This window comes from Botrytis deweyae (genome assembly GCF_014898535.1).
Source record: "Botrytis deweyae strain B1 chromosome Unknown BDEW_028, whole genome shotgun sequence".
Classification (NCBI taxonomy): domain Eukaryota; kingdom Fungi; phylum Ascomycota; class Leotiomycetes; order Helotiales; family Sclerotiniaceae; genus Botrytis; species Botrytis deweyae.
This window is the reverse complement of record NW_024066235.1, coordinates 390,296-416,829: the sequence shown is the minus strand read 5'-3', so window position 1 is coordinate 416,829 and position 26,534 is coordinate 390,296. Positions and strand designations below refer to the sequence as shown.

The window sequence follows — 26,534 nt, the reverse complement described above, 5'->3', positions numbered from 1 at the left end:
ACAATCTGTCCCTATCCACAAGTATTCTTCAAGGCCTATACTTTCCCCAGATTTCAATCAATTCTTCAACCGGGCGAAGCAAAGAAAAAGAGTAACGTAAAGTAGATGGAGAAAAAGAAGGATCCTTCAGCCAGGAAAACCAGAATAGGATGTTGAGAAAGGAAATAGTTTCAGGGACTGCGAAGTATCGTGAATCGAATCCCGAAGTCGTCAGATTAAATTGTTAGCTGGCCTTAAGGTTTCCTATCTGTGTCTGTGTCTGTGAACAATTTGGCGTCGGGGATTTCAAGGTTAAGCTGAGATCCCTGTTATTTTGAATTGCGAGAATGCCTGGGGCCTGTCTTGAGCCTGTCTTGAGCCTGTCAGTAGTGATTGGAGAGACTGCTATAGCGTTCGTGACGGGTGTTGGGGGTGCTGGTAGCCCTGGAAATTACTTCTACAGTACGGACTGGTGGTGGATGTTGACGCTGTATACCCTGTAACCTCTCAACTGTAACCTCTCAACCAGGGATGATAGCTACCAGTCGGTACTTGCCTAAGGCCGAGTTGTGAATTTGATGGTCCATCGTCATTCTTTGAGATCGATTATAAAAAATTGAGGTTCGTTATTCGTAGATATTAAGTTTAAAATTCAACAACGAAAATTCACACCTCTTCTTCATATACAATTTGACATTCAATCTCCTCAAAGCGTCACTTTCCACATAGAATTCTATACATCACACATATAAATTCTATACATCACGCAACCATGGATTCTCTTAACAATGCATTCGCCTCCTCGGACCCCAAAGCTGCTGTTATGAATCAAGTTCGTCAGGAAGCTGCTATGACCAATGCTAGACAATTGATCGAGGTGAATAATTTCTCTATCCTCGTTCCTCTAGTTTTCCTTCTACCCCTTCTCCACGTCCCTTCCCCTAGTCTCTTATAATTCACATATTAACCATCCACCTAGAAAGTAAACGAACACTGCTTCGAGAAATGCGTCCCCAAACCCGGTACCTCTCTCAGCAGCGGCGAAACTACCTGCTTCACCCAATGCATGGAAAAATACATGCAAGCGTGGAACACAGTGAGCAAGCAATATATTGCGAGATTGCAACGAGAGTCGACTAGCGGAGGGGCGACGGGGGGTATGTTTTAGATTTTGATTTGGGCTGGGATTTTAGAAGAGGGGTAGAGGAAGACCGAGGGAGGGTAGAGAAGAAAAAAGATATCACGGGAAGGAGTGATATTATTGAGTAGGAGGGGTTATGTGATGATGAAGTGATGAGGTGCTAGAGCATGCTAGAGCGAGATATCAGAACAATGAGCCGTGATTTGGTATGGAAGGCTATTATGATGGAGTGTATTATACTCTTGTACACTATGAATGGGTCACCACGTCTCTGGAAATGGAGGGCATAAAATGCAAGGAATTGGAAACAACACCACTATAAATGAAATGGAGATATCTATGGCGATAAGATGTAATTTGCTCTGGTTTCGATTCGGGTATTATATATTATGTTTCTATTGAGATGCTTTCTTCTTTGCTTCTTCCGCCTCCCTCTTTCTTGCAAGATATCTTTCCTTGGCACTCATAATATCGCCTTCGGTCTTTCGACTCTTAGAAGCTCTCTCTACTTTCTGCTTCTCTTCTTCCTCTTCCTCCAAAGCTCGTTTGGTAGCTTGTTCTAATTGTGCTTCCATCATTCGTGATTGTCGTTCACGCATAGCTTGTTTTCCACCTCCACTTCCCACAAATGTATTGCCTTTCTTGTGATCAGGCATTGAGCTTCCACTTCTTGATGAATTTGGATTAGGTGTTGGTTTCGCTTTAGGTATTATGTTTAATCCACCCTTGAGTAATTCTCTCTTGTCAACAACTTGACCTTCGTCGTTGATGGCAATAGTGCCTCCCTTTTTCTCGTTGATTTCCCGTGCTATATCTGCATCAGTCTTCACTTTTTCATCCTCCGTCACATCTTCTCGTGGGCCTTGTTTAATCCTTTCCTCGGCAGCCTTTACTATTTCAGCATGTTTCTGTTCACCCTTCTCAAGCATATTTTTGTAGAAACTAGTCATTCCCGTGCCTTTATTCTTTCTTTGCTCTTCCTCCTCTCTCAACCGTTCTTCTTCTTCTATGCGGCGATTCTCTTCTTGTTGTTTCTTATATGCTGATGTGACAAATTTCTCCTTATCTGCAAATTCATCGCCTTCGGCTTCTCTTTCTCTTGCGAGTTTCTTCTCCTCGGCAATTGTAGAATCGCGCTTCCGTACTGCAGCAGCTGCAATAAGATTGCTCATATACTTCGGCTTCCGTTCCTCCTCCTCATTGACTACCTTCTTCTTTGGCTTTAAAGAATCATAGACTGCATCGTAATCGTATATGTTCGCATCAAGTTCTTCTGCAGTCTCGGCATGTTTCTTCGACGTGAGCGAACTCGAGAGGTCGCCAAACATACTTATAGGCGGCTTTTTTGAGGGTTTCGAGGGTTTCGAGGTCGAGGATTTCGAAAATTTCGAGGGTTTTGACAATGGAATATTGACATTTGTATCCTCATCTGAGTCATCACCACCAAATACGTTGAAACCATTATTTAACCCCATTGTGTGTTTTATGATGGAATAGTAGAATGTTGAGGAAGTGGTATTTTGTTATGTTAGGATTACAATGTACGGTATGGGTCGCGCTTTCCATAGGTAGCTGTAAAATGCCGTAAGGCGGCAATCACGCTAATGACCCACTCTAGCAATCGATAAGAACTTTAGCGGCATTCAGTAAGATGAGATGACAAAACCGTAGGATGCCTCGATGCGATGTTGTATACAACCACAAATCCAAGTACGCTCATTTTAGTTGTTCATATCACAACCATACCTCCAAAACTTATCATTTTACTGTCTCAACGTAGAAATTCAACTAAACTCCAATGAAGATATGACCAACTCTCATCCAACTAAATTTCGATTCAAGAGGAAGCATAGGGAGGATGAACCACCATCAGGGAGCCATAGCGAAGAAAGGCGCCACCGCCATCATCATCGCTCAAAACGAAGCAGGCAATCTGCCACGAATGATGATCCATCCCTCTACGATGACACGCACCTCCCCAATACCTCTTCCAAGCAGTATCTCGACCCAGATGTTGCATTCAGGGAAAGTCTATTTGATGCGATGGCTGACGATGAAGCTGCACAGTATTGGGAGGGAGTTTATGGGCAACCAATTCATACATATCCCGACGTCAAGCAAGGTCCTACAGGCGAGCTAGAACAAATGACTGACGAAGAATATACGGCATATGTCAGAGGTAAAATGTATGAGAAGACCCATCAACATTTAATAGAGGAAAAGGCTCGGCGCGAAGCAGCCAAAAAAGAGCGAGAACGGTTGGCTCAAGAAGGTAGGAAAGAAGAGAGAGATGCTGAACGATTGCAAAGAAAGGTTGAGGAGAGTTTGAAGAGAGGTCAGGAGAGAAGGTCCAAGAAAGTTTGGACCGAAAAATGGAATAACTACATTAAGAAATGGGAAGATCTTGGGAAGAACTCTTCGAAAGTTGCAGTTGCATCCATACCTTGGCCAGTCGAAAGTGGAAGTAAAAAAGATGTCAAGAAGGAGGACGTCAGAAGATTTTTCTTATGCGCACCAACCTCTGGAGAACCTACCGAATTACAGCTTACGAAGACCTTGAAGGTAGAAAGAGTCCGGTGGCATCCCGACAAGATTCAACAGAAGTTGGGAGGACAAGATGTTGACGAAGCGGTAATGCAAGCTGTTACCGCAGTCTTTCAAATAATCGATGGGCTGTGGTCGGAGAGCAGAATGAGTGGTCAATGAACGGAAGTAAATATTAATGGGACTCGCGATTATCAAAGCATAGATAGCATGGAGTTTGGGAAGAACATGAGGGGTAATCGGAATACCAAATTGCATTGCATGGGTTTTGGGACTGGCCACATCTTCACGGGATCTAGGAGAATTCAAGAACATCGAGATGAAGTGTATGCAATGAGCCTCGAGAAAGTTCTCATCATATACAGGTATCAATCTGATACTTAGATAGGGTTAAAGATTGAAAATACATCTATTTCGATGTTACAGGTTACATGATGGCATGGACTTGCACTCAACTATGCCCCGATAGGTAGGCATACTTACTAGAAATCGCAGTGACGTGAATGAATCATAGTTGACATTTTATTTGAAACATTGATCGCTTGATTTAGTACTGGATATGGAGAAAGAGGATAGACTTTGCTCATATGGAGACTAAAAGCAGAGTTTAGGTTGGTGAAGTAGAAGTGGTAGGTAGGTGATGAAGCTGGCTGACTAATAATGATGATGGACAAGAAATACCAGATGAATCAAGATCTTCCATCTACCTCGCGTGTACACTTTCCTTTGTGAAGGATTTTGAATTTTTGTTCATGATGGATGTGGGATCTGTAAGGACAAGACGGAGGATGCTGATATCCCCGCATTGTCATTGGTTGCATGATTTATAATTTACAATTTACTATGCGAGAGGAGGTAAGATTTTACGTGGTAGCTGGAGGCACATACAAATGTATATTGGTGCAGAATCCATCCTTTGATATTGTAGAATGGAAAGGCTTCGAGATATTATCAGGTAGTTTGATCACCACGTATCTAGGATTTCTGATATCAGAGAATGTCAAAGTAGAAAGTAGATGGAAGCAAGTACTCACTCACTCCCTGCCTACCTACCTAGTATATAGTACATATCTTCAGAACATGATCTCTTTCTTTCTCAGTATATTATCAGGTATCGGTATCATCTCTTGATTTTACTTTACGATCCACGAATTGAGAAGTGTAACCTTAACTTGAGCATTGAGAGATACAGATACGAGATACCTAGCCTAGCTACTATGACTTACCTACATAGTAGGCACCTAGTATGTATATTTACAGTCAAGGCATTAAAGGACTGGAACTGAAAGAAAGAATAAAGCGCCATCAAGAACAAACCATTCACAAGACTGCAAACCTTGGCTTCGTCTTCTTTAACATCAGGACGGTGGTAGCAAGATGAGTTGAAAGGTATAATTTTTATTATCTTACCAGCTGCAGTATCTTTCGGGTTGATCTTCTCCTCTTCCTCAAATCATCAAATGATGAACCATCAACCCCACCAAAGCTAATGCCATACACCACCGAGTGCACAGAAGACGGAGAGGACTCAGATATCATCATCATCGAGCATCGAGCATCGAGCATCTGGTGTTCCGCAGTGAGGGAGCAATCAAGTTAACATCAAAACGTCAACAAGAGAAATTGAAGGGAAAGACTTGATTGAAATGGTTCTAGGGGAGAGAGTTCCATGCTGGTCGAATAATTACTCTACCTCTCTTTGCCTGTAGTCATTAACGGTCAATGGTGGTGGGTGGTCATATTCCAAACAAACCATCAACCTCCGTCCCTCCTGGGTCACGATCGGAATTCAATTCCAGATTCATAATTTCCCCTCACCTCACCTCACCTCACCTCACCTCACATTATTATCATTATTCATTCTGTACCTATCACCGTCACTATCACTGCCTTCACTGCCTTCACCACCTTCACCACCACCACCACTACCACCCAGTAATTATTGCGATTATCTTCTTATATCATCACATACGATACATACCTAGGTACCTTGTCTTGTATACCTCTCACACTCCCACACTCCCACACTCCCACATCCACCCACTACTACTACTATTACTACTACTACTACTACTACTACCCACTACCACCCACTACCACCCACTACCACCTACAACAGCTATCATAACCCAACACAACCCACCAACCTCCTCCAATCCCAAATCAATCTTCCCCCCTCCCCCCTCAAAATACATCAATGGTTATTTATTATTAGTTCATGTATCATTATCACGATCATTATCATTACCCTCGATATTCTCAATTGAATTCCATTTGCTATATTTATTCCACTCATACCGACATTCTCCAACCCTTAATTCACTCTAATATTGTATCATTCCATTCAATTGGTGCTCTTTGTCGCAACGGACACAGTTCATAATTTACAACTACAACGATCCGCATCCTACGAAGCTTACTCCCCAAAAACGAGCAACTTGCAACTCCCTGCTTCACCTTGCTTGCCCACGAAGACTCCAAGAGAATCGAGAAAGAAACTCAAAATTGTCAATTCATAACACATCTTGCTCCCTTCCTTTCTAGGGACCCGGTAATTAAACAACATACACCCTTTGATTTTCCCCAATTAGCCTTGTCTGTCAAGACTGCTTTGGGGGTAACCTTACCAACTACCACCTACCACCTACCTACCCATCTACCTTACATATCATCCTGCATTCGGCCTACACACCCGCGGCCCTGCTTTTTGCTGACTGTCGATCTATCAAACTCGACATCCAGCAACCTACCATTTTCATTCTATGCCGACACTCGGTTTTCTGAAGAAGAAACGGACGAAGGAGTCTCCGGCCATAACCTCTCCAACATCTAGTCAAGCCACAACCAGTCCGACAACCCCCACATCATCAAGAGGCTTCGATAATTCGATAGCTTCTGTCTCGACCCAATCGACTTTACCCCAATCCCACGAGCACGAGGTTCTCCAAACTACAACCTCTCGCACAACCGACGACCAACCGACTGCCGTGGCCAAAAAAGCCTCAATGACACACGGAATAACTCCACAGCAGCAATCTGCGCAAATCCATTCTGATCAACAGCAGCACCGTCAAAACTCTCCCAGCATTAGCAACTTGATCCATCCACCACAGCATGACGGCGCGAGCCAGTCATATCCAACCCCACCAGCTTCTTCACAACCTTCACTACATCCGGTAGCTGCTAACACCAGCACACTTCAAATGGACTCCTCACAGCGACAATCGCAGCAATCACAGCAGCAGCCACAGATTAGACAAACCAAGGGCAAATATTCTTTGACAGATTTTGATATTCAGCGCACATTGGGCACGGGAAGTTTTGGTCGAGTTCATCTGGTTCGATCAAAGCACAATCAGCGATACTATGCCGTCAAAGTATTGAAGAAGGCGCAGGTGCACAAGATGAAGCAGGTCGAACATACCAATGATGAGAGAAAGATGTTGCAAGAAGTCAAGCATCCATTCCTCATTACTTTATGGGGTACCTTTCAAGACTCGAAAAATCTATACATGGTGATGGATTTTGTAGAGGGGGGTGAACTATTCTCTCTACTGCGAAAGTCACAAGTAAGTTCGATGACACTAACTCCATGAAAGACACTAATCATTCAATTTCAGCGATTCCCCAATCCAGTAGCCAAATTCTATGCTGCTGAAGTTACATTGGCTCTAGAATACCTTCATTCAAAACATATCATTTATCGAGATTTGAAACCAGAGAATTTACTACTTGATAGGCACGGGCATCTCAAGATTACTGACTTTGGATTCGCAAAGAAAGTCCCAGATATTACATGGACATTGTGTGGTACCCCAGATTACTTAGCACCAGAAGTAGTCTCGAGTAAAGGTTATAATAAATCCGTAGATTGGTAAGTTTTAGCCTCATCATCCCTATTCCACATTCCCTCTCCTAGAGCGAAGCGAGAAGGCCTCCACGGCAGTGGCCCAGCGGAGCGTCATCAATTAGACCATCCTCATTATACGTTTTCTCTTATGGGGGCAGGCCCCCAAACCCCCGTTCTCGCTGCGCTCGATTGAACCATATTATCCTAAAAGGTTGTATCATCCAACTAACATGAATCAGGTGGTCCCTTGGTATATTAATTTTCGAAATGCTTTGTGGTTTTACACCATTTTGGGATGGTGGCTCTCCCATGAAAATCTATGAGAACATTCTTAAAGGGAGGGTCAAGTATCCTCCCTATATTCACCCAGATGCACAGGACTTGTTGCAAAGATTGATCACAGCAGATCTCACCAAGCGTCTTGGTAACTTACATGGTGGTTCTGAGGATGTCAAAAATCATCAATGGTTTGCTGAAGTTACTTGGGAAAGGTTATCCAAGAAGGATATCGATGCACCTTATGTTCCTCCGGTCAAGGCTGGAGTTGGAGATGCCAGCCAGTTTGATAAGTACCCTGAAGAAACGGAGATATATGGTCAAGGTGGGCCCGATGAGTAAGTGAATCTCTTGACCTTTTTCAAACTTAACTAACAAATATTAGATTTGGGCACCTATTTGTGGATTTTTAAACAAAAGTTTTATACTCGGAGTCTCGGGGCTAGGCTACTTGTTCAAGAAGACTATGTTTCTTTTGTACTTTGCAGTTTAAACTATTCTTCTGCACATATATTACAGTACGGGCAAGATAACCTTACGTCACATCATCTCTTTTTGTTTCACAGGCATTGGATTGGAATATTAGGTGGTTTACTCTGGCTTGTTCACAGCTCTTTGGTGATGGGTGGGGTGGCGGTAAGGTGTTGGTATGGTTGGTATCGTACGATGGGACGGACGTGGATTTTAGTCGACAAGTTTTTTTGGCACTAGGAACGTGATGACATTCATGTTTGAGAAAGAGGTATAGTTATCAATATGCATGCATGCATGGATGGATGGATGGATGGATGGATAACACAACGATGTTCATGCCCCGTTGTATGGAATGAAATGAAGCTAAAACGGGTGTGTATGGTATGAATGATGGAACTTGAGATATTAGTTATGTGTTCGAAGGGAATTGATGGTGCGGAGGAAGGGGAGGGAAAAAAAGGAAGGATCATAAATCCGATTTGTAATAGTGAGAATAGGATATTATATTCTTCTGGGGCTTTGTATGTTTGTAGGTTTGTGTGTGTGTGTTTTATGCGAATTGTACTGTGAGCTAGAATGATTGGGTGAGGTGAAGCGAGCGAATGTTGCGCGAGCGGTTCAATACTCGGGGTTTAGCGAGGGCAGTGAGAGCTTGTAGCTAGCTTAAACTCATGTGAGATGTAAGTGTGAGATGTAAGCTTCGAATACTAGAAATCAAAAGGAAGGTATGTGTGTGTGTGAAATGATGTGGAAATGATATGGAAATTGATGAGTGGATATATAGTGTGGTTGGAGATCTTTTTTTCTTGATGGGTGTGAATATTGAATATTGGAAATGTTTGGAGAAAGAGGGGGGGGGAGGGGGGTTGGTGTTGGTATTGGTGTTGGTTAGTGGGAAATGAGTTTGTGGGAAATGAGTTTGTGGATTTTTTAGGGGGGGGGGATGGGAGAGGGGGAGATGGGAGAGGGGGGAGATGGGAGATGGGAGATGGGAGATGGGAGATGGGAGAATAGGGAGAATAGGGAGAATAGGGAGAATAGGGAGAATAGGGAGAATAGGGAGAATAGGGAGAATAGGGAGAATAGGGAGAATAGGGAGAATAGGGAGAATAGGGAGAATAGGGAGAATAGGGAGAATAGGGAGAATAGGGAGAATAGGGAGAATAGGGAGAATAGGGATGAGAGTGAGGATAAATGAAATAAATAGAAAGAAAGAATATCGAAGCGAGAAATAAGGATATGTATATCGATATATAAGTTTATTAATTATTAATTGATTAGCTATATAATATAAGCATCTAAGTGGGATTTGGGAATATACTAGTTAATTGTTGTAGGGGTTAATGGATTTGATATGTTTTATTGTTATTGGAGTTTGGGGGGAGTTTTGGGGGAATTGAGAAGGATAGAGTGGGAGGGGTAGAAGGTGAGAAGAATGATAAAAGGAGTTGTGGAGAGATAAATGGATATGATATTTATGGAAGGATTGGAAAGAGAAAGGGAAAGGGAAAGGGAAAGGGAAAGGGAAAGGGAAAGGGAAAGGGAAAGGGAAAGGGAGAGGGAGAGAGGGAGATGGAGAAATATAGAGGGGTGTATAAGTTGAAGGAAATAAGAAAAGAATGGGGAGGGTGTATGGGGAGGTGAGTGAGTGAGTGAATGAGTGAGTGGTTAGGGAAAAGGGGTTGCACATGTACATCTATGGTTCTGGTGAGTGATGGAATTGGGATTCAAGTCCAGAAGGTGGGTAGATGTTTGTGTGATATTTGGAATAGAGGGATGGAGGGAAAAAGAAGGGAGAAAGAGAAGGGAGAGGAAGAGGAGGAGAAAGAGGAGGGAGAAAGAGAAGGGAGGAAGGGGGATATATGTTATGTTGCGTTGTGTTGTGTTTTAGAGCGTGGGATCTGACATCTGGGATTTGGTACATTTAAGTTGGGGATTAGTGGGGATAGAAGTTGGGAGAGATGGGTATGGGGAAAAGCTTCAGGATGTAAGATAGAGAAGAAGATAGATTTGAGAAGAAAGGATAAATCTTTTATCAGGAAAGGAAATTAGGGCTTGAGGAAGAGAATAAGTGGGAAATGTGGACGCATAGAGATTGGTGTGGGTTATGTTTTGTTCAGAAGTACTGAAATTGATACCTGCGGTGATATTGTTGACTCAGCTATAGGAAGATAGATGAGTCGGTCGGATGGTTATCTAGATGTATAGACATGTACTGACTCAAGATGAGAGTGTTGGAAACTCAAACTTCAATGGTTGTGATAACGTAGTTTGCATTTACCAGACGTTCCAAGGGCTGGATTTAAGACGTAGATATTTGTTCGCTTTGGTTCATGATGATTTGAACTTTGGATATGAAGTGAGGTGTGTTGAATGATTTTGATGATCTAAGATATTTATGAAAAATGACGTCTATAAAGAACCCTAGCAAACGGGATATAGCAAACGGGATATCGTGACACAGGGATTTGAAGATCTAGTGGACCTATATCATAGCTTAAGAATACCTAAAATTAACATCTAGTCCGACATGATAACCTTATGTATTTGAATGGGAAGATCTAAATATGCGAGCAATAGGCGCATAGATCCGAGTAGACGAGGATTAGATTATCAGAAAGTACAAAATGGAAATAGAAATATGTGATATCTAATATGCGATATGCGATATGCAAGGGGTTGAATTGTGATATCGGAAAATTCCCTATTCGAATCTATGTCGAAGAAGAGGAAGGATAGGGCTCGCATTCAATTAAGAGACAAATCTTGTTTACGTCGTACATCAATTGATCTACTGATCAACACAAAGATAAACGCCAGAAGTGGGTGGTGCGGGGTAATTTGTTTCTATATTTGACAGTTCGTCACATCCAAAAATAAACTTGAAGTACGTTAGGGGTTGCACGGATTGGATATGGATATCGGTGTGTGACTGGGATTCAGGGGGTGTTAGGCGCCCGGGAGTTCGTCACATCTTGGAGATATTGATAAAATTATAGCTTGTTGTTACTACGTACCAATCTATTTGAATGTGTAGCGCGTGAAAAGGTGTGGGTTTATCAAATTGAGTATGTTACTTAGTAATCTGCAACTCCCAAAATAGACTCACTCGTCGGTTAAAATCAAACGAATGCAATGTTTTATTTTAGAATACACTTTTAACCAATTATATCATATAATTAAGAATGTCTTGCAGATTGCACACACCATTCACACTAGAGAGAAACAATTTTCCCCTTTATGATACTATTGATGTAGTACTAAGTGATCATAGAGCAGAATGTAGTCAAAGCTCCAGGATCTATCAGTATCTTGCGCGATATGCCTTATATACCATGTTAGTTACATGCTAAGGCTACATGCTTGTCTCTCCGCTATGCGGGTATCATGCATCGGAGAGTTTATTTTGGGTATTGGCGTCTTCTGGGTTTTGGAAGTCTTGAAATTTATATATCTCTTGACTGCTCCCTTGAGTTAAGTAGCTCTCCCATCGGCTTCAGCTTTTTGCATTGGATATCAAGATAGACAATTAAAAGTCTCTCGATAACATCTGCTCATTGCAAAGCTGTTCATTGTCATCAATATGCCTATCTCAAAGCACAACGTATCCTCTCCATTGGAAGCGGGCACATCGTTGCTCCAACCAATGCAACTACCATCAGAATTACTCGAAGCTCTCGATTACGTATCAAAACGATTGGTACGAAAGAGACTTCACTTATCATTGATCGTCGTCAAAAAAGACAATCAAATACAAAGCCCCGCTATTTCCAGAACTACAGCCGCACCCGGTTCTTACTCACACACTACATCCCCATCAACACTTCTTTACAATAGCGCTCCGCTCACATCTCACGTTCGCAACATTTCACTCTCAAGTCGAGGAACCTCTCCAGTCAGTTCTCGTTCTTCAAGCCCAACCAGCACCATCTTCTCGAATTCTCTTTCGGAGCGCTCAAACTCAACCACAACATCTACCCTCTCCACCTCGACAATCTATCTCTCCCGCACAAAATACTCCGGCCTTCCTTCTTCCCCCAAAGATACCATGGCCCACCACATCCGCGCATCCATTTCCCCTCCTTCCACCCCCTCTTCTCCCCCCGCAGAATGGGTATCCCCCGATACCCCCAACCGCTACGGCATCACCCTCATGCATTCCACCCGTCTCACTCCCCGCGCCGAACGCATCCTCCGCTCCACCATTTCGCGAGCCGAAAGAAAATTCCCCTCCATCGGATCCGACTGGCTCTCCTCCTCCTCCCTCTCCTCCCCCATCGCCGATCCCTCAACTCAAGATCTCATCCGTCGCTCGCTGGCTCAAAATCGTGTCGTGTTCACCGCCCCGGGATTATCCCTCTACTCGCTTGATTATCTGTACTCCTTTAAATGCGCGCTGCATACTTATTCGCGCAGTCTGTCTGCAGAAGATATGAGTATTGCGATTGATGAGCTGCGACGCGTGGTTTTGGTACGCGGGGGAAAGATCGGGAGAAGTGAGGTAATGAGAGGGTATGAGTGGTTGGGCATTTCGCTGAGTGCGCTGTGTGATGTTGAGGAAGGGTATAAAAGGATTTATGGGGGGAGTGCAGGAGAAAAGGCGATTTTTAATGATGAAGTGAGGAAGTCGCTTTCGGTGAAGACGTCTTTTAGTATTGAGGAAGAGGATTTGGTGGAGGTGGGTGAGAGTGCTAAGGGGAGGGATGGGGAAAGTCCGGTTTGGGAGAGGGAGAGCGGAAATGGAGAGAGAGAAGATCGGGGACCTTTTTTCAGGGGTGATAGAACCCCGAATCGAGTGGAAGATGTGAGTCCGGGGACTAGAGGGGAGTGGGAGCATTTGATGAGAGGAGAAAGGAGACTCACTCTTATTCAAGTGGATTGCTAAAATTTTGTGTGGCTTTTACATGTATTTGGGTTCAGGATCACGGCTTCGGCTTATGGCGTATATATTTCCCGAGAACAAGAGCTGTGATCGGGAGGAGTTGGTTTTGATCTTTGGGTCCTTTGAACATTGATTCGGGGACAGGTGTTTGGATGGATGGGAAAATGATGAAATTTGTATATACATTTACGGCATCTTTATATATCTTATATACGATTCTACATACCTACAATGCGGTTCTTGACTACAATTTACTTCCTCTCTTCACTATGCATATGTACCTCCCTCTCTCTCTCTGTCCCTCCAACTTTACCATATAGTACATATCCATAATACATAGATCACAACCACAATTCCTAACCTCTATCCCCACCATAGATTCTATAGCATTCCACGCCCAACTTTCAAACTCACCCCGCGCTCCAAATAATTTTGACATACCCCATATCTCCATAGCTAAGCAACTACTCTGCCAATGATTTTGTTAATATAAGAATATAGTTTTCTGTCGCCAGGAGTCTTGGAAGCTTCTACTTTGCAAGATATTCAATAGATATTCGATTACTTCAAAGTGCTAGCAAATTGATACCGATCTTTCGGGAATATAAGGGGGTCTCCTCGCTTATCATTGTACTGCCGTGATATTTACCAGCGGAATGAGTGAGATGATTGAGAGAAGATTTGAGGTCTTTCCGATATATCAGTGCAAATATTACGCATGTGAAATCATAAAACTCGATTTGAGAATAGTGTATATGGGTATCGAATTATTTCTCATTTCTCATTTCATATTTTCATTCCACCTTCTTCCCTTCTTCTTTCTTTCTCATCATTAGAAACCAATTTACTATCCAAACCCCTATCTACCACCCATATTTACTCCCCGCTTCCTTTCTATTATTCCTACCCGTCGCAAAACTCTCCTCCAATGCTTCCCTCTGACTCTGCGCCGCTCCAACCAACTGTTTCAAACTATGTTTACCAGGCGCGATTGCTCTGACAGGGTTATGCACAACTTGTTCTCCTGCAGCGCGGAGTTCTTCATTATGTGCGTATTCTTGATCTGTATTGAAATTTATGATTTTTGTTGCAGCCTGTGGGCCGGAACCACCACCTTTTTGACGACCGAAGAGTTGACGACGTTCGGCGGCGGAGAGATGGAGAGTGTCGGCTATAGAGGAGAGAGATTCGGTGTTGTGGTTGTTAATTGGAGGCGTGGGAGCGAAGGGGAGGGTGTGGTTGGTTGTTGGGGTGTACTCTTCGTATATGGGTTCTTTGGAAGGGGTGGGTTGGTAGAGTAGTGGTGTGTATTCTCCGTTTGAAGTGGCATTTGGAGTGTTAACTGGTTCTACTTCTAGAGAGAATAAGGATACTTTTGGTTTTGGCGCTACCTTCCCGGTATTTTGTGGAGTGGCTGGTGTGGTAATTTGTGGTGTTGAAGTGGAAGTAGAAGGCGTAGATGCATTTGAATTTGGCTTCTGGAGCTTCTTTTTTGCTGGCTTCCTCGCGACGGATAATGGTCTGAACATTAATGGTTTCCCGACCAATTTGACTTCATCTGCTGGTTTCTGTCCATCGACCAAGGAGCTTGGAGGAGGTGAATTGAATCCAGATCCACTAGCTCCCTCTTCCTCTTCAGCAGGCTCTTCCGTTGTGTATTCTCTCTCCTGTACCGGTTCCGGTTCTCTACTAAAAGCAGGAGCTGCACCAGTCTTCAAACTAACTCCAGCTCCCAAACCACTCTTTCGCGGCCCATTTCCACCACCTAATGTCGCACTTGTAGATTGTCCTGTTCTCTTTGGAGCTGGCAAGAATGAATTAAACCCACTGAAAGCTCCACCACCTGTCTTTGCGCGCTTCGTTGGAGGCTCATCGGTTTTGGTATCGTCTTTCAAAGATGCTTGTGGTAATGAAACCCGAATTTTGCCAGGATTTGATCTATCGACAACTTTTTGGAATGCAGGTTTACCAGTTGCGAATGTTGATGTTGATGGCTTTGATGCAGTAATCTCTGGAGAATCTGAATCTTCCGAATCCGAATAATCTACCAATCCCATCGTTGCGGTGTTTGTTCTCTTGATGATTTTGATTGTAATGGTGTGTGGTTTGTGGTTTGTGAGAGTTGGGGAAAAGGCTGTCATTACAGCCTGATGAAAATCACATAGGCGCCAATTTTAGTGTACCCCAGATACTGTAAGGCTGAACACTGATAGGATCGCAACTTCATCCATCATGTTGAATTCAATTATGGAAGCTTGATAATGACTTGAGCAATCATACCTTTTAACCCTTCTTACCATTCTTTCGTACTTACGAGCCGGTGATCGTTTCTATACATTATTTACATTATTTTTCTACCATGTCGGTCATTCAAGTGGAAGAGTAAGATTTCTAATTCCCCAACCATCCCACTTCCTTAATCTAACTGACGCGTTACACAGTCTCGTCTCTTATCAATTGAGATCAAATTATTTAAATACAATCGCAGATGGTGTTGGTGAAAGGCTCATAACAATCAACGATGGATTTCTAAACACTCCCGGATTCAAAGCTGCTGGATGGCGCACGAATGCCGCAAATATAAAACGAACTCATTCCCCACCAATACCCACCGCCATCGCATCGGAATATTTCCAAGCACCACCTAGATCAGCTGGTCTGGCACCTTCAGGTCTTGAAGATGAAGTTGATGAAGGAGGTTTGCTCACAGGAGGGGCAGGGGATACTGTTGGGCCTGGAATCGCTACCAAAAGGAGGCGCAGACGAGAACAAATGGAGGAGGAGGACAGTAGTGATTTGAGTGATGATAGTGATGATGATGGAGATCAAAGGGCAGCACAACAAATCAAATTCTCTAAAATGCCCATACGAAATCGTTCTGGTTCTTCTCCTATTCGTGGATCCAATCTTCGACTATCTACTACTGCAAATTCTCCTTCACGAACTCCGGGACCTGGCATAAGAAGAGGTTCTCAGTCTGCTGTGGAAGTTGTAAAGGAAAGAGCCAGAAGGGATACTGTTACGAGTAGTGAAATGTCATCTGATAATGAGTTTGATGCATCTGCTTTTCAAAGACAGAGAGAATCAAACAGAAATGCTGCGAGAGCCGGTAGAACGGTTCGAACACGTCCGTCGGACCCAGATGTGGGCGTGAAGAGACAAGTCAGTGATCTTTTAGAAGAGGAAGAGGAAGAAGAAGACTCGGGATCAGATATGTCTTCCACATTCGGTGGTAGTATCGACAGTGCATCTATATTAGATAGTGTTGATGGACCGATAACTGCAGCCCCAGAACATATCGGTAATACCATACCTCGAGATCTTATACGATCACCAACGAAAAGATCCAAGCCAGCCCCTCCAGTACTTCAAGCCCTACCACCTCCTCGTCCAATTAGTATGATACAACCTAAGAGTTTGTTGACCGCAATGATTACGGCTAAGCGAACGAAAGCTAATATGCCATTCGAAAATTTTGCATCTCTCTCTGGACAAGGTGATCCAAATCCTATCAATATTCGTATATTGGCGCCATTTGCTACTTCAACAAAGAAGCCCTATGAGGTTTTGATTCGAAGAACTGTTCATGAAGATGAATCACATAATCGACCAGTGGTCATTACTGATTTGATCGGGTTGAGTCTATGGAGGTACTTTGAGGAAAAATTAGAACCTACCATAGCCCCTGAGAAATTGAATGTCAATCGATGGATCTTAAGGATGGTCGATGATGGGGAAGTGGACACTGATTTCCCACCTCTTGATCGTCTCAAGCCAGTTACATCATTTACGTTTGCCAACAATAAAGCTGGACCAAGAGCGAGATCAAACTCCAAAACTTTTGACGAGTTTGCTTTGGTTGAGGCTACCGATGAACAGTTTGAAGAGAACCAGAGGCTTACTCCTCAATTCAAGCAAGAGGCGGTTGCCTCATCTGAAACGGAAGAAGATTTTACTCCTATCAATACACCCAAAGCTAATACTTCATTTCCTCTTGGTACACAACCTTATCAAAATCCTCTTCTTACAACCATGACTGCATTACGAAAGAATTCTACATTGGCAGATGCACCTACAATTGGAACAGCTCTTGCTCAACCTACTTCGCGAGGTGGTGGTACCAAAAAGATCTTGAGCATTCACATTCATTCAATTAATGCTACACCTGGACAAATGGTCGCTCTGGAAGTCACAACCGATACTTACTTGGCTGATGTCCTCGATACGGTTTGTAAGAAGAGACAACTGGACAAAGCAGGACACGTTCTCAAACTTACCGGATCTGGGACTGTCGTTTATCTTGATCGCACAGTAGGATCAATTGGCAATTCATCAGAACTAGATTTGTATCGGCGACGTTTTGCTACGGATGGACCATTGACGATGACTGGTTCACCATCAAGTAGTACACCCAATTCATTAATGGTAGATCGACCCGATCCTCGCAAAGCTCGCAAGGGAACTCAAATGTTAGTACCACATCCTCTTATGGAGAGTGTCAAACAGGATGAACTTGGAAGTGCCAACTATCGAAGGTATATAGTATGGAGAAAACAACCAATGAGGTTTGTAGGAATGAACGAAAGGGTGATTGCGATTGATGGCGAATATCTACATATTCTTCCAGCATCCACAGGAAAGACGATGTTTGAAGGACAAGGCAAAACAACCACGGTGCATTTTAGTAATGTGGTTGGTTGTAAAGTGACACGAAGACACCCGACCAACTTTAAGGTATGTTATACAGAACCCAGCATCTCTGCCCTCAAATCCAAAAGTAATGAATAATGACAATACAGCTTGTGGTGTACAAATCACGGGAAGAAAAACGATATGATTTTGAAGCCAAGAGTGCAGATGAAGCGGCGGAGATAGTATATGAGATTAAGAAGGGAATTGCTCCATATCAAACCAATAATTGAATGAACATTATCTACACTAGACCTAAATAGTCTGCCTCCACGGCAGTGGCTCCCAGAGGGCCAGCGGAGCGTCATTTGCAATTCTCTCACGGGACATTCATTCCACACTAGAATTTTCTCTGATTGAAACGTTTTCAAACCGCCAAAGCGTTTGGTGGCGATGAATTCTTAAGTAGTGTAAGAAGAGTCTTTACGATAATTGGGTACAATGGGAGAATGGATGTTCATGGAAAATTTCTTGGATCATCGTACTAGGTACCTACGTTCCCCGATTTGATCTTTGAAGAAAGGAGTTGGTTGCATTAGGTATCGGGTATCGGGTATCAGGCGGTTACTTGTTAGGTAGATCATTCATTATCAAGACGCAGGGCGGGTAGGTGGCGATGGATTGTTTGTATGTATGTATGTATGTATGTATGTATGTATATATGTATGTATCTCCAGCAATAATCCAGTTGCCGAGGATCTGACGGATTAGGAAGGAATACCTAGTATATATACGTAGTATGTATAACTTGATTTTAATAACTAAGATTGTGATGGCAGGGTAGGATGAAGAGAGCGGGATGTTAGATGTTAGATGTTAGATGTTAGGAATGAATGGATGAGTGGATGAGTGGATGTTAGATATTCTTTTTAATATTCAATGTCAAAATCATAGGTGGATTATTAGGATCTTTGAATTCATATAGGTATATATCGTATAAGCAAAGCTATTGTAAGTAGTAAGTAATAGGTAGGTAGTATATTTTTCTTTTCTCAAAGGCTTTGCTCGAGTGACCTCAGGAGTCCACGTCCCTCGTGTTCCTATTCTACGTGAATCGAGGTAGTCCACCGTGGGTGCAGGTGGCGTTGGAGATTCGCGGCTGTGGCTGTGGATGTGGCTGTAGCTTGGCCAAGGCTTGGAGCTTGCAGGTGGGGCTGGAAAGGTGGAAAGGAAAGGACGGCTAAATGGATCTTTGATTGCCGACCTTGATGATGTTGATGTTGATGCCAATGCCAATGTTGATGTTAAAGTTGATGTTCTCAAGAAAATAAAGTTGGAATTTTGAGGATTCCATGATTTTTACCGGGGTACTATTATCATATCCTGTTCTGTCCTGTCAAATCAGATCAGATCAGATCAGATCAGATCAGGTCCTGAAGGGGGGTGATTAATCCGAGATTGAATCATAATGATAATGATAATTTTCGTAATTTTCGTAATTTTCGTAATTTTCGTAATTTTCGTAATTTTCGTAATTTTCGTAATTTTAATTATAAGACGAACAATGAATAATAAATAATAAATAATAAACAATGAATACCATAATACAAAAAAGGTACGAAGAATTACCTAGTATGATGACGCCATGGTGGTGGATGAGTGAATGAGTGAATGGATAATGCGGCTGGGCGCGAGCGAGCGGGAGTTGTGATTTTGTGTTGGATGAATCAGTGTTGGGCGAATGAGAGGAGAGGTGGAGGTGGGTGTTGGAAGAAGGTAAGAAGATATCTGGAGCCTCTGAGTCTGCGCAATATGTTACATAAGCCGTGGGTGGGATTTTACAGTAACCGTTTTGGGATATCTACGATGGCGCCAATTAGAAGTGGAAGCGGAAGTGGAAGCAGAAGCAGAAGGTTTGGTTTGGTTTGGTTTGATTTTAGCTTTACGATAGGTGGAGTTTGAGTCGGGTACTTACGATGTACGGAGTACGGAGTACGGGTAGGAGGTTTTAGTCTGGGCTGTGGCTGTGGCTGGGAGGGAAGGGAAGGATGGGAAAGGGAAGGGATGGGAAGGGAAGCTAGGGTATGGATGGATATAAATGCCAAGTGCGGGGATCGGGGATCGCGGTTGGATGGGCTGGACTGGACTGGGATTGGGATTGGGATTGGGATTGGGGGGAGGAGGGAAGGTTTAGTATTTCAAAGTTTAAGTTTAAGTTGACTTTGGGTGTTTGGGTGTTTGTTTGGTTGGGGTTGGGGTTGGGGTAATGGTTATTTTTGATTTGATTTGATTTGATTTGATTTGATTTGATTTGATTTGATTTGATTTGATTTGATTTGATTTGATTTGAAGGAGGTGGATATACTAGTAGGATTAGGTAGGATTGAAGATGTGGATTTTTCTTGTTCTGCTCTGCTTTACGCGGGCATGATGGATTGATTTTGAGAGAAGACTGATGTAAAAGAGGTGATTTGATTTGATATGATATAATATAATATAATATAATTCGATATCGTACAATATTCCCACGCAAACAAGGCACACGTGCAGCTCACCAGTGACCACCATTCCTTACCTTACCTACCTAGGTACCTTCACACTCCGCCAAGAAATGATGTGCAGTAGGGATGAGATGTTGTTACATAAAATGAGAGGACATGCTGGGGTGTGATTTGTTGATATCTCCGGGGCGGGAGTGTGGATGCTTGGGAATTCGGTATTGCGGCAGCGTGCCGAGCTTTGGTTGTTTGGTTGCTTGCGAAGTGAAGTACGAATTGAGGATGGGTTGGATGGGTTGGATGTGATGGGTTGCATAATAAGTATATGTGTGTGTATGTGTTTAGAGTATGTGTTTAGATGGATGGATAGATAGCTAGGAAGGTATTTCTCGGACTTTTTACTGACAGTTTAGATTTTATGGAATGGAATGAAATGAACGAAAAAAAACTAATTTATGCTCAGATGTCTAGATTTCTAGATGTCTAGATGTTCCAGATATAGAATAGAATAGAATAGCCAGTTATAAACACCAGTCAATTGTCTAGACTGTATACTTCATATATATACCTACCTATTTAACTAGTATACATACTTAGTATACACATCAACTAACCTCGTACCATCGGACTCCCCGACCCTTTGTCTCTAGCACATACTCGTTCGTACATGGTAACTAGGAAATTGAAAGCGAGACACGTTCGATACCTAGGTAGGTCCTCCATCCAGATTCAAGCATGAGAGATGGCAAATTGCTTTTCTCGATTCTCGTAAACATCGGATTTCGGTGGTTGGGGGGTGATGGCCTGGGGTTTACCTAATACCTACCTATATGTGCGCTGGGTTGTTATATTATATTATTATTGTATGTTGTGATATGTGATATGTGATATGTGTGATATGTGATATGTGTGATATGATCTGACAATGAATGTCAGAGGAATTGGACCAAGCGGGTTGTCTCAGTGATTTCATCATATTTGTCGGGTTGGAGTCTGGACTGGACTGTCTATTGGAAACATCTATGCTGTCATAACACGTGAATAGTGGATGATGATGGGATGGGTAGGGAGGCGTTCCTTTGTATCGATGTTTTGTTTGTTTTGTTTTGTTTTGTTTTGTTTTCACTGCAGGAACAACGTTGCTTAGATAGATAGGTATGTATGTATGTATGTAGGTATGTACCTAGGTATGTTATGTTTTGTAGATATGCATCCAATTGTCAACACTCAATTTCCTATTTTGTATGGTGTAGTATAGCAGGTACATATGCTCGTGCTCAGATAGTACTCAGACCGGTAAACTACTATTGTATACTACGCTCTCCGTCTCTACAAACCCAAATAGCTTTTCTACTAAATCACGCTATGGTCTTGGGAGGATTGCGTGGTAAAGTATAACTACCTAGGTACGCGGAGGTATCTTTACGCGCTCTCTCCAAGTAAATAGTATCTACCTAGATAGAGAGTATCGTAGTTATAACAAATAAGAATTGGAACAGCGTGCTTTGATTATATAAACTATGGGCTATGCAAATTTTATGCAACTTATCCTCGAATTATACTCAAATTATACTAGCTTCACATCTCAACTTCAACCAACGTAGGAGCATACAGGTACCAACAGAACAAAGCGAACAAACGGAAGTGTTCAACGAAAACTTTCATGCCTCACTCAATCTTTACCTTTACTCTACCTACCTAGGTATTTCTACTGCTTTTACCTTCTTTCACCTCTGCCTCTGCCTTTGTCTTTGTCTTGCCTTGCCTTGCCTTGCCCTTTGCCTTTGCCATGAAACTAGGAGATGAGTAAATCCCCACTAAAATTAGTCTGGCACGGCAATGACGTGAATGTTAAATCATACCTAGCACGTACCTAATTCCTTTTCCATGGAATTCCACAAACCAATCAACCATCATACAAAACGTCAAGAAAGCTGGAAAAGTGGATCGTCCTCAGCCACTTATTAACTTGGAAGTAATGATGAGGCTAGTATGACCTAGTGGAGGTGCCTTCCTACCTAGGTAGAAGACCTTGGTATACATGGAAAGCTCGTTTTGTGCTGTTGGTGGGAGAGCTATATAAGAATTCGGCTTCCGGTTTGTTGATCGATCTTTTCTTCTTCTTCTTCTCTACATCTAAACTCTTACACTCTCACCACTTTTCACTCAACTCGATACCCAAAAAGTCTTTTATTACTTTCTTCATTACATACCCAATACTTCTTCAACACAAACAAGTTTAATACAATCAACCGCAAATATGCAATTCAAGAACATTGTCGTTTTGGCTTTGGCCGGTGCTGTTATGGTATGTTTTACTTCCATCTTGGGGATATCGATCGACAGATTGATACATCACATCGACAATATACACTTGTATCAAGATACTAACATGATATCTTAGGGCCAATCCTCTGTTGAATCCATCCTCTCAGATGCGACCGCCAGTGCTGGAACTCTTCTCAGCTCGGCCACTGATTCCGCATCAAGTGCAGCCATGACATCTGCCTCTTCCGCCTCTTCCGCTTCAGAGTCCTCTGCTTCCCTCGCATCTGGTCTCTCATCTACCCTCTCTTCCGTCTCATCTTCTCTCTCTTCCGTTGTCTCCTCTGCCGAATCTTCCATCAACTCTGCTCAAGCTTCAGCTGAATCTTCTCTCTCGGCCGCTCAATCTTCCGCAGCAACTCTTACCGGCTCGGCCGCTTCCTCTGCTTCATCTTCTCTCGCATCTGTCTCCAGCTCTCTTGCATCCAGCTTGAGCTCTAAGACTTCCTCTTTGTCCTCTTCTGCCAGTAGCCGTGCTACTTCTGCTGGTTCAGTTGTTACCACCACCAACTCTGCTGGTGAAACTGTCACCTCTACTTCCACTGCTGGAGCTGCTATCCAAACTGGTGCTATGGGAGCCGCTGCTCTCTTTGGTGGTGCCGCCATCTTTGCTGCTGCTTTGTAAATGAGTGAACGGATGGATTGATTGATTTCTTTCTTCACTTCGCTTTACAACATAAAAGGAGCTTGCTTATTGATTGACATGGGATTTCTAATTCATTGATGGAAATACTATTGGGGTGATGGATTCAATGGTTTAACTGATGATAGTAATGATGATGGTTAGGGGAATAGGTATCGCAAATGGGCGCTGTACTTAGTAACATTGCATTTCATTGCTTTGGGAAATAAAACTATTACATGAACATATATAACTTGTCTATTTGCTTTGTGAATTTGTCTTTGATTTATGTTTTATTACTGACGGTCTACCTTGAATCCTTCCTGAATGCTCTTTACGTTTGAATGCTCCTGTGTGCTCTTTGCGTTCTTGATTGATACCCAACTTTATTTCAATCCAACTAAACATCTACGAAAACATGAACACATGAACGTAAGAATCCTCTACTAGGTACACACATGATAGATATTTCTCGGCATGATGTCATGTGTACTATCTATCACCCATCATCATTCACTTCAAATCTAATATATACCTAGGTAGACAGGCAGGTAGGTAGGTAGGTAGCTATTCGGTTCACGTTTATATTTACGTTCACATGTACATGCAGATTCACCTTCTCAAAACAAAACCCAACCCAAGAAAGCAAGTAAGCAAGCAAGCAAGCAAGCAATCAGGCCTAGCTGGAGGGAGGTATTTACTTATTTTTCTTTTTGTTTATTGGGTTTAAGGAGGATGATGGTAGGGATGATGGGGATGGTGAGAAGGATGAGGAGGATGAGGATGGTGAGGATAGTGAGGATAGTAAGAATGATGAGGATAGTGAGGAGGATGAGGATGGTGAGGATGGTGAGGATGGTGAGGATGGTGAGGATGGTGAGGATGGTGAGGATGGTGAGGATGGTGAGGATGGTGAGGATAGTAAGGATAATAAGAATGATAAGGATGATGAGGATAGTAAGGATAGTGAGAATAGTGAGAATAATGAGAATAATGAGAATAATGAGAATAATGAGAATAATGAGAATAATGAGAATAATGAGAATAATGAGAATAATAGAAATAATAAGGATAATGAGAATAATGAGGTTGATAGGGATAATGATATCAAAAGTGGAAAAGTAAGGTTTGAGTTTGTGATGGGGGTATGGGAAAGGGAGAGGGAGAGGGAGATGAGTATATAGATAAATAGATACCTAGTAGATAGGTGGGTAGGAGGGTGAATGAGTAGGTGAGTGAATGAGTGAGTATTGAAATATTAAAGTGTTATGTTTGATATTTGACTATTTAAATGTTTGAATTTTTGAATTTTTGAATTTTTAAATTTTTAAATTTTTAAAATTTTTTGATAATTGAATAATAATTATAGATAATAGATAATAGATTTAAGTAGAATATTGAGGATTTTTAGGATGTAGGGATTTGGAATTTAGAGAGAGAGAGAAAGGATTCATTAGGGATTTGGAGATTTGAAGATTTTAAGATTTAAGAATTTAAGAATTTAAGAAGAGACGAGAGAAGAGAGAAGAAGAAGAGAGAAGAGAAAGAGAAAAGAGAGACAGAGAGAGAGAGAAGAAAGAAGAAAGAAAAAAGAAAGAGAAAAGAAAAAAGAGAGAAAATAGAAAGAAAAAAGAGAAAAGAGAACAAGAAAGAGAACAAAGAAAAAAGAAAAGAGAGCAAAGAAAAAAGAAGAGAGAAAAAAAAAAGAGAAAAAAAATGAGAAAAAAAAGAGAAAAAAAAGAGAAAAAAAAAGAGAAAAAAGAAGAGAAAAAAGAGAAAAAAAAAAAGAAAAAAAAAAGAGAGAAAAGAGAAGGAGAAGAGAAAAGAGAAAAGAGAAAAGAAAAAGGATAAAGTTGAGAGATGAGATAAAAGAAATAAAATAAATAAAATAGATTAATGAAAAGAAAAGAAATCTTTAGAGGATTTGTTTTGAATGAGAGAAGAGGAGAGGAATGAGGAGAGGGAAAGGGAGAGGGAGAGGGAGATAGATAAATAGATAGATAGTAAGTAAGTAGGAGGGGAAGTGGGTAGAAGAGTAAGTGAGTAGATGAGTAAGTGAGTAGATGAGAAGTGAGTAAATAGATAGATGAATAGGTATTTGAAGATGAGAATGAGAATTAAAAAGCATAGAAGTAAAATAAAGAAAGAATAAGAAGAGCCTGAAGAGAAAATAATTCGGATTACGATGTAGTGATTTATATGAGTCTTTCTTTTTATTCTTATTATTTTAGTGGTCTTATTTATTTATTTTATTTATTTATTTATTTTTTTTGATTATTTCTTTATTATTTATATTTTTATTATTATTTATCTTTTATTTATTTATTTATTTATTATTCTTTATTATTTTTTATTTTCTCTTCTCTCTTCTCTCTCTTTCTCGCTATCTCTCTCTTCTTTACTAAATAAAAATAAATAAAGATAGATTTTTTTATAATAGAGAATTTCCGAGAGAGGCGAAGAGGTGGGGGACGGGGTGTTTTTATATATATATTATATATCTGTAATACAAGTCAAATCAAATATAGCTATTAATAAGTAAAGGGGGATTCAAAAGATAATGTATAAATTAAGAAATTGAGAGATTGAAATCTAAAGGTTCTGAGTATAAAGGTGAAGATGGAATGTTATTAATGCTATGATTAGGTACTCGTAGATAATAAGATATAAATATCTATCTATGAATACCTATCTAGATATAGATGGATAGGGGCAAGCCCCCAAACCCCCGTAGCTCGCTGCGCTCGAAGGGAGGGGGAAGAGGAAAAGAAGATGATAGGGAATAGGGAGGGAGAGGAGTGATGAATATGATTATGATTATGATTATGATTATAATAAAGAAGCGATTTTGACTTTAACCCCAACTAGGTAGTGAATAGTGAGATGAGATGAGATGAGTATACAGATTCCCCAGATCGGGTATTCAAAACGATACTTATTACTTCAAGTGAATAAAGCGTCTAGAAAGGGAGGATTCGCGAAGCGAGGTAGGTAGGTACCTAGTTGGAGATAAAGTCGTTTGAGTACTTGATGGCTCATGATACTTGGGATACTTGAGCTTCCTTGTTCATTCGTAAAGACAATATTACGAGTATCGGATTCGAATATAGATTTGAATTTGGGGGAAGATTGAGGGGCAGGGATGGGAGAGTGAATGGAGATATATATATAAGTCTTACATTGAGTATCTTTTCTTAGAACATATTAGTATGCTAAGGCGTTTCTTTTCCTTAAGCGAATAAGACAAAATAAATCACTGTTTCCATCGTACCGATTCGATCATTCATTCATACGAAAGATAGATGGATAGATGG

The 26,534-nt window shown here is 41.7% G+C and overlaps 10 protein-coding genes across 10 annotated transcripts; 8 read left to right on the top strand and 2 right to left on the bottom strand.

The window, feature by feature from the left end:
* The first annotated feature begins 603 nt into the window (after positions 1-603).
* Positions 604-1,522, top strand: EAE98_009514 (uncharacterized protein). The gene is made up of 2 exons (XM_038957135.1): positions 604-856; positions 959-1,522. Exons 1-2 carry the CDS (start codon positions 752-754, stop codon positions 1,145-1,147), a joined length of 294 nt encoding a protein of 97 aa, XP_038806608.1. The 5' UTR covers positions 604-751; the 3' UTR covers positions 1,148-1,522.
* On the bottom strand, positions 1,516-2,595 carry EAE98_009513 (uncharacterized protein; the record flags this gene model as incomplete). The annotated part of the gene is made up of 1 exon (XM_038957134.1): positions 1,516-2,595. One exon carries the CDS (start codon positions 2,593-2,595, stop codon positions 1,516-1,518), a length of 1,080 nt encoding a protein of 359 aa, XP_038806607.1.
* Positions 2,596-2,926: 331 nt separating this feature from the next.
* On the top strand, positions 2,927-3,826 carry EAE98_009512 (uncharacterized protein; the record flags this gene model as incomplete). Its single annotated transcript, XM_038957133.1, has 1 exon — positions 2,927-3,826. One exon carries the CDS (start codon positions 2,927-2,929, stop codon positions 3,824-3,826), a length of 900 nt encoding a protein of 299 aa, XP_038806606.1.
* Positions 3,827-6,426: 2,600 nt separating this feature from the next.
* EAE98_009511 (uncharacterized protein) lies at positions 6,427-8,203 on the top strand (the record flags this gene model as incomplete). The annotated part of the gene is made up of 4 exons (XM_038957132.1): positions 6,427-7,233; positions 7,285-7,538; positions 7,754-8,128; positions 8,176-8,203. 4 exons carry the CDS (start codon positions 6,427-6,429, stop codon positions 8,201-8,203), a joined length of 1,464 nt encoding a protein of 487 aa, XP_038806605.1.
* Positions 8,204-9,252: 1,049 nt separating this feature from the next.
* EAE98_009510 (uncharacterized protein) lies at positions 9,253-9,462 on the top strand (the record flags this gene model as incomplete). Its single annotated transcript, XM_038957131.1, has 1 exon — positions 9,253-9,462. One exon carries the CDS (start codon positions 9,253-9,255, stop codon positions 9,460-9,462), a length of 210 nt encoding a protein of 69 aa, XP_038806604.1.
* A 2,385-nt stretch (positions 9,463-11,847) lies between these two features.
* On the top strand, positions 11,848-13,149 carry EAE98_009509 (uncharacterized protein; the record flags this gene model as incomplete). Its single annotated transcript, XM_038957130.1, has 1 exon — positions 11,848-13,149. The coding sequence occupies one exon, from the start codon at positions 11,848-11,850 to the stop codon at positions 13,147-13,149; it is 1,302 nt and encodes a 433-aa protein (XP_038806603.1).
* Positions 13,150-14,009: 860 nt separating this feature from the next.
* On the bottom strand, positions 14,010-15,203 carry EAE98_009508 (uncharacterized protein; the record flags this gene model as incomplete). Its single annotated transcript, XM_038957129.1, has 1 exon — positions 14,010-15,203. One exon carries the CDS (start codon positions 15,201-15,203, stop codon positions 14,010-14,012), a length of 1,194 nt encoding a protein of 397 aa, XP_038806602.1.
* A 187-nt stretch (positions 15,204-15,390) lies between these two features.
* Positions 15,391-18,496, top strand: EAE98_009507 (uncharacterized protein). Its single transcript, XM_038957128.1, has 3 exons — positions 15,391-15,528; positions 15,588-17,880; positions 17,946-18,496. Exons 1-3 carry the CDS (start codon positions 15,506-15,508, stop codon positions 18,066-18,068), a joined length of 2,439 nt encoding a protein of 812 aa, XP_038806601.1. The 5' UTR covers positions 15,391-15,505; the 3' UTR covers positions 18,069-18,496.
* Positions 18,497-22,533: 4,037 nt separating this feature from the next.
* Positions 22,534-23,223, top strand: EAE98_009506 (uncharacterized protein; the record flags this gene model as incomplete). The annotated part of the gene is made up of 2 exons (XM_038957127.1): positions 22,534-22,581; positions 22,678-23,223. The coding sequence occupies 2 exons, from the start codon at positions 22,534-22,536 to the stop codon at positions 23,221-23,223; spliced, it is 594 nt and encodes a 197-aa protein (XP_038806600.1).
* Positions 23,224-23,818: 595 nt separating this feature from the next.
* EAE98_009505 (uncharacterized protein) lies at positions 23,819-24,404 on the top strand (the record flags this gene model as incomplete). The annotated part of the gene is made up of 2 exons (XM_038957126.1): positions 23,819-23,869; positions 23,952-24,404. The coding sequence occupies 2 exons, from the start codon at positions 23,819-23,821 to the stop codon at positions 24,402-24,404; spliced, it is 504 nt and encodes a 167-aa protein (XP_038806599.1).
* Between the last annotated feature and the right edge of the window lie 2,130 nt (positions 24,405-26,534).

Bases quoted from the DNA above. Each gene is read 5' to 3' on its own strand.
- EAE98_009514 (XM_038957135.1), top strand. From the start codon at position 752: ATGGATTCTCTTAACAATGCATTCGCCTCCTCGGACCCCAAAGCTGCT. The intron at 857-958 runs GTGAATAATTTC...CCATCCACCTAG, and splicing joins ATGCTAGACAATTGATCGAG to AAAGTAAACGAACACTGCTT.
- EAE98_009507 (XM_038957128.1), top strand. From the start codon at position 15,506: ATGTCGGTCATTCAAGTGGAAGA. The intron at 15,529-15,587 runs GTAAGATTTCTA...CGCGTTACACAG, and splicing joins TCGGTCATTCAAGTGGAAGA to TCTCGTCTCTTATCAATTGA. The intron at 17,881-17,945 runs GTATGTTATACA...ATGACAATACAG, and splicing joins GACACCCGACCAACTTTAAG to CTTGTGGTGTACAAATCACG.